Here is an 11,409-nt window from a genome sequence, read left to right as displayed (position 1 = left end):
GCCACTAACACGTTGCTTCAATGCAGGGATTTGTGTGTGTCCAGCAAAGCAATGACAGCCTGGATCAGATGTGACGTCTCAGCCATTGCAGGGATGTGCTATTAATGATAGAGGCATCTTTAGGTCATTGAGGAAGCTCTGTGCTAGTCCTTATTCCACGGTTTTCCTTTCCATGTTGCTTAACTTCTGACTAAGTGCATTGCCAGTGTTCTCCAGGGCACAATGACATCTTTAGCCACACGATTGACCAAACAGTGTGGATCATTAGAAAGTAAGATAGAGAGACCAATGATCAATGAGCTCAGTGGCAAAAATGTTACAGTAATTCAAACCATGTGATTCAGAAATAGGATGAATTTGAGCATTCTCACCAGCATTTATTTAAAAAAAAATGCCTCAAGGCTTGAAATGCTGAAACTGACAAGGAAAAATAGGGGTAATGGGAGACGACAAGAAAGAGTAGAAAAAAAGAAGACACACAAATAGATTAACACAAGTTGATTTTTTGGGTAAACAGTTATTATGCAAACACAAATTTCCCCCTAGGAGCTCATTAATGTCTTGAGCGCAGCAGAGAGAGAGAGAGAGAGACAGAGAGAGAGAGAGGAGTGAGAGGAGTAAAACTCTCTATCACCTGCTCGACAGAAAAAGACAGAGACAGAATGAGAGAGTGAGTGAGCAGGAGAGAGAGAGAAAGACAACAACCAGAGAAGCTTTGTATCACTGGGAATAGAGAAAGCCACCCCTAACAGAGAACAACAGAGTGTCACTGTCTCATTTGACTGTATACACACACACATCTTAGTGTGAGTAACAAGCTCATTAAGTGTTTAGAGTAACAACTGAATCACATTTTGAGACTGAGAATCAGATTAGGAAAAATAAAAATGACCATTTAAGTTTTATTGGATCAAAGCAAATAAAAAACAATAATTAAATCAACTGTTTGATGAGTAAAAGGAAGGGTTTCTTAATATTCACACATATCTTACAGTCAATAATAATAAAATTACTTTATAGTACTTCTGATATAGCTTAAGTGTAGCCACATTTCTGAAACAAAAACAAGAAGCATTGGTAGCTTGGCTGCAGCATTATGACACACACACACACGCGCACACACGCACACACACACACACACACACATACACACACTCACACACACAAAACCACTATTATTAACACTGAAATACGGAAATACAGATTAATCAGATTCAGATAGTCATAGAGTATATCATATAGAAATTTGAAGGATTTTGTATATCTGTATATATCCAGTATACAGTAAGAGTCTCTTTGAGGAGTTCGGATACTCTCCAGGCATAACCGAATGTGCCCTCCTGTTTTGAGGAGAATAGCAGAGCCGAAAAGAACAAAAGTGCCCATTAAGACTGAAGGGAACAGCATTAGAGATTTATGTTTGAACAACTGAGATTGCCATTTGAGATATTGTATGGAGAGAAAGACACGAGAAATTTATGCAGGTGAGGATTAAGTTTAAGAAATTGCCAATGTGAGTTAATGGGGCTGGATGATTTTGTGCATTGAGTTTTATGACAGACATTCCTTAAATGTCTGATGATAGACATTCCTTATAGCAGATGAAAAGTTAAGTGAGGAGAAAGGCAATAGCCTCTATAGTTTTATTGTTAATTGTTAATTATTGTAATCATAATAATAAAATAAAAAAGTTTTGGCTGTCCAGAGCTGTAGGCAAGCAGCGGAGCGAGCATGTCAAAGAACTAGCCACACTAATTCTCTTTTAAAATTCCTTCTTTATACCTATATATATCTTTGTCACACACACACCTTCTCCCCCTCATCATCTCTCACTCTCACTCTATCGCCACAGTCCCACAAGCTGGTGAGCTGAAGAGCAATAGTCCCTATGTAGCGAGCCCCTCTTCTACAGAGGGAAGACCAGGAAGCCAGAGAAGGTGGAGTACTTCCAGCCGCCCATCAGGTTGCCCCGCTCCAGCTTGAGGTAGGCGCGATCGCCTTTCTCCATTTGGATCAGAACACCATTACTGGCAGCCTCGCGTGTCACGTCCTGGTCTCCAGCAAAGGCTGAGATCACAGGCCACCCATTGTGCATGAGGCTCACCTGCAACAAGGACACAGGTTATAAGCAAGGCACTTACAACTTTCTTTTTTTTCCCTTCTAATTCTCAGTTTATCTTCTTTCCCAAAAAAACAAGCTTTCTGTCTCTCCATATATAACCTACCATAAAGTAAATCTACACAACATTCCAACTTGATGCAATGTACCTGCGGTGTTCTAGGCCAAACATGAAATTTTGAGGTGGACTGATTTTCTTTCATCTCTCTGTTCAGTAACTGTCATTCATGCACTTTTTAAAAGCCAGTGAATGTCCCAGCATTAGAAGCTATAATTCACTGAGTGTGCTTTAAAGTGTATTGATGCTTTTATGGACTCATAGGGAGAGAACTGAGGGTTTTGTTTGTAACTGTGCTCTGTAGTGGAGTAAAATAACAAGATACTTGCTCAGGGACCACAGTTCCATGTTTATAAAAAAACATGTCAAATGTCTTTTCTCACAATCATACAGTAGAGCTATTAATATATAATAGTCATGACCTAACTGTGACAGAGTGTATTGTACTTCAGTAGCAGAGTTGAAAGACATGTATGGAAGAGTCAATGTAATCCCTGCTGGCAAAAAGACATGCAGTCGATTGTTCCCATCAGCAGCAATTACATGGCAGAGCAAATGGAGAAGCGGTTGGAGCATGATGTCAGGTCCATTCGAGTCACTTTATTAACGCTAAAGCACCCAATTAGGAGAGGGACTACGGATAGAAGTCTACTGATTGGGTCATCACCCTTAGACTAATTCAGCATTTAACAGAACAGACAGATTCTGACACACAGTTCTGGTCTGGATAAAAGCAGCATGGTGACAGGGGCCTACACCATCACCCACTCACCCAATCATCCTCAGTGCTTTTCTTCCTCTTTCCCAGACAGGCATAATGACTGACACTGGGTGTGAAAAGGAACATGTTGTTTGACAGTATATCTCCATTTACAGGGTTGGAGATTTCTTTACAGGGCCATAGTCACATTGAGTGGTTAAGGTCCACTCAAATTCCATTTAGAGATTTAAAGAGTTTATCTGCATTAAACATTTCTTAGGCACGGAGGTCCATTCTTAATGATTCAAGATTTTTTAAACCTAATTCTATGGATGATCTCCATCTATAATCTATCATAGATCAAATTAATCTGGTAAACTACACAAAATATCAACGCTATTTATATTGTGACCAGGTATATTTGCAGTCCAGATGGCCTTGTACAGGCTTCTTCAGGTGAATAGTGTGCGTGATGAAGAAATAACCCTTTTACAACAGCATGATGCTATTATAGAAGTATTCTCTCAACCCAAGAGTAGAACATATGAAGTCAATAACTCTTTGCATAAAAAACATGTATTCTGGGATTTGCATCTTTTCAGCCACTTTCATTCAGAATGAACCAAAAAGCTTACATTTTGAAATGTAAAGAAATTTGTATTTCTATGTTATATGTTATTACAAGACTGTTATCAGAATGTTTAGTTACTTATGCATTTGGAGTATTAAACTTATGATAATACAGAAATTGTTAACAGCATTAGAGATTTTAGTTAGCTGGTTTCACACACTTCCAAAAAGAGTCCTTTAATTGTCAGTAACTATTTAGAAGGTAAAAGGCACAGTGGTGTTCAAAGTGACTGCAGGGTCTGATAACACACTTTAAAGAGTATATAACATGCATACAAATCTCTTTTATTAGCTCGTCCTGGTTTTAAAGCCGGTGAGCGCTTGTCGGGGAAAACTAAATACAAAAAAGATCATACGCTCGAGTTTAAAAGGCCTGCTGTAAATTATTTATAGGCAATCCATGTAATCAGATTTGTACATTGTAGAAATGTTCTAGTTCACTGTGCATGGATGACAGGAGAGCTCTTAACCACTGACTAACTTAAAAGCTTAGTGGTCACTGTGGTTACTATGCTTCAGTTAGCCCATATTAATAAATATGGCTCATTAAATGGATATGCTTATTGATACACTCTCCTGAAAAAAAAGCATACTAAGCTGTAAAAATCCCTTGTCACTGGAGTGATAGCCTCGAGCAAACACACTTTGTGCCTTTAATATCTATCTTTCACCTGGAAATGTGGATATGGTGTACATTAAAAAAGATCTTTTATCTAAAAGAAAATTATCTTCTTATCTTTTTAAAAGACACTTTAAATTCCACATTTCCAGGTGAAAGGTACATTTTTAATAAAGGTACAAAAGATAAGGGTACCAGTCCAGCAACATGGAAATGTACAGTCTAAGACCCTCTTTTCTCAGAGTGTGTTTGATTAATAAATGGTTTTATGTATATGCATAATTCAACCATTCAGCCAAGGATAAATAAATGTAAATCCCAAATATAAAATATGTATTGCCATGAGTACTATGTTCTGCATTCATATGTAGTTATAGGACAATAAATCTTTGGTAACCCCCCATCTCATGGGAACAGTGCAATAATGCAGGGTCACTTTAATACTGTTGTGTGTTTGTGTTTTTGTGTATTCTTGGTGTATCTCTTTTATATTTTTATACTTATATATATTTTTTATTTTTTATATCTTTATATCTGCTGCTGCAACAATGCAAATTTCCCCATTGGGGGACGAGTAAAGGATTATCTTATCTTATCTTATCTTGGCCTATGTTTCACAGTTTTGATCACCAATGGGAAAAAAACTGAATAAAACACTAAGACCAGGCATCTGGTCTAATAGATGCATTATGAATAAATACATGTATAGGATTGAAGAGCTATTGCTGAGGTTTAGAGTAGCAATGTTTTTCATTGGACCTTCGAAAGAAACTTTCTTCTTTAAATCCAAATCAACTGCTTTTATTTCAGCTCACAATTATTTCTACTGCGCACTGTGTGTTAGATCTGGTGGGTGAATTTTGAAATAATTTGCTTGTTTTTATTTCTCGCTTCACAAAAGGTGTGATTTGGCCCTTGTTCGCGTTGTGCGCGTTTTTTTTTTTTTTTTTTTTTTTTTGCCCTTGAGCTCATTTCACTAGTATTCAGAGCTCAATAATGCAACGTGACTGCAAAACATCACGATGAGTCTGAATTAGTCATTGTTCTACATCACAGCGCTGTCAGTCTGATTAATTTAAAAGAACAGAGTGGATTCAATATTTCTTGAAATGGTTTAATGAGAGAAAAGTCACTTCTGTTATCATTATTATTTTTTTTTTTAAGTATGTGAAAGTAATTTATTGTCACTACACTACATGCTCTTGATATTTTACGGTAACTTTGCTGATCTTAACATATCCTAAATGACTCCACATGGGACATGCATGCACACACACACACACACACGCACACACACACCGTGCAGAAGCCATTAGTGCATGTGCGTAATGCTCCGCTTATGTGCTTAAAGCCATGGCTCAGTTTAATAAGAAGACGGCTGTAGTGCTGTAACAGTCCCTCTAAATAGTTTCATAATGAACACTGATACTTATCAACCTCTCCATCACATCAGTCAGAACTACACACACACACACACACGCGCGCACTCACGCGCGCACACACACGCGCGCAAACAGATGCGACAGATGCGCACAAAGAAAACCACTGACCTGGATAGTTTGACGGTTATAAACCTTCACGACGTGGAAATTAAAACTGTAAATCCCTTTTCGTGGGGCGAAGAAATTACTTCTCTCTTCGTCGAAACTTCTCCCGACGTTGACGAGAACCTGGAGGAGAAAACGCAGCGCAGAGAATAAAGAGTCTCGCAGAGAATAAAGAGTGCAGCCATGCGCTAATCGAAGCCTTGCACATCTGAAGTCTGGTTTAATTCTGTTACAATACAACTAAATGTGAAAGTTAGGAACAACTTTCGGGTTTTGCGTCGGTGTGATTTAAATGAAATCCGGATAGAATTATCAGCTCGATCAGACTGAATCAAACAGCACGCGCGTCCAATCCATATCTGCACACTCGGTATTTATGTATTATTATTATTTTTTTTAAAAATCGATTTTATTATGAGTGGACACACTGAGTGAAAATATACCAGTGTCACACCTGAGAGCAGCTCCTTCAGAGGAACAGCACAGCAGCTTCTCAGCAGCACCATGCATTAAAACAGTCCCTCTTTCATTCCCCCGGCTTTGTGATTCATATTTAATAAACTTACCTGATCAAAGTAGATGACCATTGTCCGATTGCTCATCTCTGACGGCTCGTGGTTGGTGTTCCTGACAGCGGAGAATGCGACTTTGGCGCTTCCGGAGCGCACGGAAATCCCGAGCGCTGTGCCGGTGGGGTCAGAAGTTGGGTTCGAGTCGCACACGACCAGACATTTTCCCTCCAGCACGATGGGCTCCGTCTCGTTCTGCGCGCTCGCGAGGCAACCTAACGCCAGCGCGCACAGCACAAACGCCAGCATTACTGTAACTTCAGCCTGCAGTCTCCTCACCACTTCTCTTCAGCTCGCTCACAAAGTCACAGCCAGCTCCAGCCTTTTCCCCCGCTCTGAAAATGCAGCGCTCTCCAGGTGTGGATGTCCAAATCAATTTTTGGGGGGTTTTATTTATTATTTTTATTTTTTTAACTGCCTGGGATTTGGGACAATTTTTCTCTTTCTAGATCCTCTTCTCCTTGGTATTTTTCCCGTGCACTCGTCTCGAGACGGTGGTGAACGCAGCGAGGCCCTCGTCTAGTCGGCGCGCGGCTGAGCACATAGCGCGGGGCTCCGTCTGCTCGCGCGCTCAATTATTGACGCGTGAGATATTGGAAGTGATACACAAAGGCTGGTGAGCACGCGCCCCTCGCCCCCGCCCCTGCGCGCGGCTCCGCACCGGCCCACGAGCGCGTCTCTGCGCTGCCAATCGCGGCGCGTGGACCGCCTCTACAGCCCGTGACGTCCGGCAAAGCACCGCCCCTTCTGAAGAAGAATCGTACAGGTGGGTTTGCGGGTGCTTGAGATTCTGGAGAGAGGAAGCAGTCGTTGGTCAGTTCCTTTAAAAAAATGTGGGCCATGACGCGCGAACAAGAGGTCATTTACCTTTGTGTGCTGCGTTCTAATGGATTATGGAGGTAGTTTTTATCAATGACTCCAAGAACGCGCAAGAACTTTTTTTTTCCGTTCAGTTGGACACTTGCGTGCCATGCGTAGAAAATGCGCAAAATTTCATCCATAATTCAGTCGATTATTGGTTAGTGCTTCCACATGCATGCAAGAGACACAAATATTATGCACCGACTCATGACCGTGCGCGCGGTATTGCAGTACTCATGGACACGTGTATCACCTTATAAACAGCACATCCTGTACAGAGTCAAAGCTTTCCTATCATAGCGCTGTTTACATAACTTTAGAAACGCGACCTATTGTTTCCAACATTTTGCCTGCAGTTTTTTCCCTGATGACGGAATCGCTGTGGCGTTTCAGAGCGTACCTTAAACGCGTTTTCGCCTGCGGAAGGCCCGCGCGCTTCACGAGCTGACAACGTGCGTTCTGCGCGAGCGCACTCCCTACATGACATTTAATAAATGAGATCACTGAGCGGGTTTCAGGGGGAAGGAAGACGTGGCAAGTTAAACAGAACAATGGACTGTCTTGACATTTGAAAGAAACAGCGGCAGCAACAACAAAGCATGTAGGAGAATACATAAGCTGAGCAGTTAATTAAAGGCATTGGAAGACATCTTATTGAGAGGCTGAGGAGTGGTTTGCCACTACATCACTCACAACTGACCACTCAGGGGGGCTTTTAATGCTTCAAAGATTTCAGAACCTCCAGTGTACAGACAGATGCCATCAAATGAGGAATAAAACAAGGAAGCACTCAGGTGTGTCGATTTAAGCTCAGTTAATTCAGTTCTTTGATTCAGTTAATTAAGAATGAATGAAAAACAAATGGGAAGACTGAAGAAGAACATGCAATTGACCATGTGGTTTATCCTTCTTTCTTTTACGTCTCTTGCTCTTTGGAGTGACTAGGGTGACTAAAACACATCACAGAGTCCTGCATAGACCTCATAGGGCTCCGATTTGTTCTAGTGATGTGAAACAAGGAGAAGCAAAGCAATACAGGAAGAACAGGAGTTTGGAAAGGAGTGCACTAAACCTCAGAGATTGGTAGAGGGATTAAAGTTGGTAGACAAAATGCTAAAAATATCAGGTGGCTGGTGACTTTCAGCCACTTAAATAACACTGCCCAGACAGTCAGTGATCCGGTGTCTTTCCCACAAAATCAGTGATGAATTCGTAGGCTTTAAAAGACTCTTCTGTCACATTCCACTGTCAATCAAATATTACATCACAGCTAGCTGACTGCAAAAGAAGCATCAGCTATTTTGTCTATATTCAGAGAAAGAGAGAGAGAGAGGGAAAGACAGAAAGAAAGAAAAAGGAGAGTCTCTCGTCACAGTAGATGAGCAGTGTAAGCTTGGCTATTGGAGCGTCAGGACGGATATTGCGTGGTGACAGCTTTCCCGTGAGGACCGATCCTGCCATGCACCACATCCTCCAGGTCTCACTGCATCTCACTGCTACCTGAGGTGCCACCATCTGCCCAATTTGTAATTAAAGGAATAATCTGTATGTATTTACACCTTTGTGGGGACCATGTGTCCCCATGATGATACGATTAAAAAGTTGATTTTGTCCTCATAGGGACATTTGGCAAGAACCCCTGAAGAAAATTACTTAGGATTAGGTATAAGGATTAAAACTATTCTTATTTAGTTGCTGCACCTCAGTGGAAAGACAACAATACTATTTTATGTGTGTGTGTGTGTGTGTGTGTGTGTGTGTGTGTGTGGTTGGAAGCAAGGAACGGAAACTCCTTGATGCATTCACACATTACATCAGCTAAACAAAACAGTGGAAACAATTCCAAAGGAAACACCTTACAATATTATAACGACCTGCACTCCTTAATTCTGGGAGAAAAGTGTGTCCCTGTAGATGTAGAAAGACCGATAACTTAAGGTCATTAAACAACCATTAGCAAGCAAGCACTCAAATCCTCAAAATGAGGAGTTAACAACCAAAGTAATTAGCACACTTATTTAAAACATTTAGCACATTGTAAATAGAGCATCACCATAACACCATGTTTAGTTGTTGTGCTTTGTACTGTAGTGCTAGAGCCTTTTCCCCACAGTGTAATAAACAAACTCTGCTAACCTCTGCCAGGTTCTTGTAGTGATGGTGTACAGGGACAACAAGAATTCTCCACCTCTCGGGAATCATGGTTTGATATTAATCATATTACAGCGATGGAGTTAATATTTAATCAACATCTTTCCTTTTTTCATTAGTACCATTTTTGGGTGATGACAACAATTAATTTGATTAGTAGTAAACTGCGTCCATTCCTTTGCTGAACATAATTCAATCAACATTGTAAAGCCCTGCAAATGCAATTGAGCAAATTACATTAGCCTTGACTATTATTGGCGGCCTGTTGGCGGCTCATCCCAAACAGACTTTCCATTCTGTATGCATTTTGGTAATGTGATTTAACAGGACTGGCTCACTCTGCTCGACTGGGTATGTGACACTGACAGCTTAAGGTCAGGACTGAGGCTGAGAATATCAGTTGGAATGAACTTTCTTTAAATGTAAATACTGGCAACTAGCCTCTAAGATCCTATTGACCAGGACTATATGGCTTTACCACATGATTTCAAAATACTGTATATTGTATGTCATATTTTAATTAATTAGTTACTTAATTGTTTTATTTAAAATACCTTTATACAGTGATGGCTGTTATATTAGATAGAAAGTCAAAATACTAATATAACTAATATCAATAGCTCGATATCAACACACACACTTAAAGACAGATATGCAGCAGCATTTGTGAGTTCTAATATTTCTAACATCTCTAATAGTAATCAGAAAAGTTGTAATCCTTTTGTTCAAGCTACTAAACTTACAGTTCTGCTGTCTATCATTCTGTGCAACTTTGATTAGGTTTTCTACTATTAGTTTCTCCTTCAAAAGCACTTTGGAAAAAAAGGATAATGGAATATATGAAGTACCTCATGCTATATGAGTATTTCTCATGCTTCTCCTCAATCATTGCTGATGACGTGTTACAGCTGCATCAGCGAAGCAGGATGCAAAATATCAGCTCAAATGGAGATCAGTTCTAGGTGTCATTTCACTCTGCAATCACCTGATATGACTGTCACTGATGGGCTGCATGAATCTATAGTCTGGGCTAGAAAGAAATCAGCCCCAGTGTTGCTTCTTTATACCATTCTGTGCGTGTTCCTTATAACCATTCATGGTGCTTTTGCAATTGGCTCACAAAAGTCAAAAATAATCTTCCTTAAGATGTTTATTAACAGCAAATAATCGGATGTGGATCCCAAACATGAAACATTACACTGATGTTTTTTTGTCTTTGAATGACGGAAGACTTTGCCCTTGCTAGCCCATTCATACCAGCTGCCCCTGCTTGTGTAGGAATAAAAATAAGGAAATTAGCTCTTGCAGTATGAGTATTTTTTGTATTTGATCTAATGACAAGGTTTTTTTTTCTATATTATTGTTTTAGGATTGTGAACTGATGCTTTACCCAACGCCATGAAGAAGGCTTAAAAAGTCTAACTTGTAATAAAGTGCAAAGAATAACAAAAAATGATGGTCAGCCTAGATAGTTCTGTCCATCTGTCCATCGACCCAAAACAAAAAATGCAAAAAAAAAAACACTTAAAGTTATAGCAATATTAACTAAAAACTAAGATAAAAAAATTTCAAGATGTAATCAACATTGCCAGATCTTGAAGAATGAGATTGAAGAGATTGAAGAATGAAGGTGTTTGAACTGCACATATTATAAAATTAAAATTGTTGTTTGGTAAGTCTGTTGTTCGTTAAGTAGCTTCACAAAGTAGCTAACTAACATAAATAAAATATATATATTAAATCCAGTCTTTCATAATCAGAAAGAGATTGTATGCAAGCCTTGTAGATGTCTCTGTACTTTGAAACTGTAAGCTGCTCCATACAGCTGTTTATAACAGTACAACAGGAATGGCCTCACTATAGAGAACTTACATTCTACTGTGTATTGGATTGTGACATGAGACAATGAACATAAAAACAATAAAGCAATAAGCCGCAAGAGGATGTGTGTTACAGTGATACAGGGCAATGTTTTCTCTTATTTCTCCTTTTTTTTCTTGTTTCTGTACAAAATTGTCACTAAATCACATGATAGACAGCTCTTGTGGTGATTTTCATGAGAATGCAGGATTTGGTGATAAGGCATGTTTCTCCAGGTGAAACACGGCGTAGTGTGTGAGCCTCATCACAAACGCTCATATAGCCTGTACACATG

At 39.7% G+C, this 11,409-nt stretch overlaps 1 protein-coding gene across 1 annotated transcript; it reads right to left on the bottom strand.

Annotated features, from left to right (window-relative positions):
* Nucleotides 1–352: 352 nt before the first annotated feature.
* cbln1 (cerebellin 1 precursor) lies at nt 353–6,893 on the bottom strand. Its single transcript, XM_026926980.3, has 3 exons — nt 6,240–6,893; nt 5,677–5,796; nt 353–2,104 (listed from the first exon to the last, which is right to left on the bottom strand). Exons 1-3 carry the CDS (start codon nt 6,489–6,491, stop codon nt 1,907–1,909), a joined length of 570 nt encoding a protein of 189 aa, XP_026782781.1. The 5' UTR covers nt 6,492–6,893; the 3' UTR covers nt 353–1,906.
* Between the last annotated feature and the right edge of the window lie 4,516 nt (nt 6,894–11,409).

Source organism: Pangasianodon hypophthalmus, chromosome 6 (genome assembly GCF_027358585.1).
Source record: "Pangasianodon hypophthalmus isolate fPanHyp1 chromosome 6, fPanHyp1.pri, whole genome shotgun sequence".
NCBI lineage: Eukaryota > Metazoa > Chordata > Actinopteri > Siluriformes > Pangasiidae > Pangasianodon > Pangasianodon hypophthalmus.
Note: the sequence above shows the minus strand (reverse complement) of the source record. Positions and strands in the feature narration are given on the sequence as shown.

What these genes read in the sequence shown, in the direction of transcription:
- cbln1 (XM_026926980.3), bottom strand. Translation starts at nt 6,491, where the DNA reads ATGCTGGCGTTTGTGCTGTGCGCGCTGGCGTTAGGTTGCCTCGCGAGC. An exon ending in TGGTCATCTACTTTGATCAG is followed by an intron (nt 5,797 to 6,239) that starts GTAAGTTTATTA and finishes TTTCTCCTCCAG; the next exon opens with GTTCTCGTCAACGTCGGGAG. An exon ending in ATAACCGTCAAACTATCCAG is followed by an intron (nt 2,105 to 5,676) that starts GTCAGTGGTTTT and finishes TCCTTGTTGCAG; the next exon opens with GTGAGCCTCATGCACAATGG.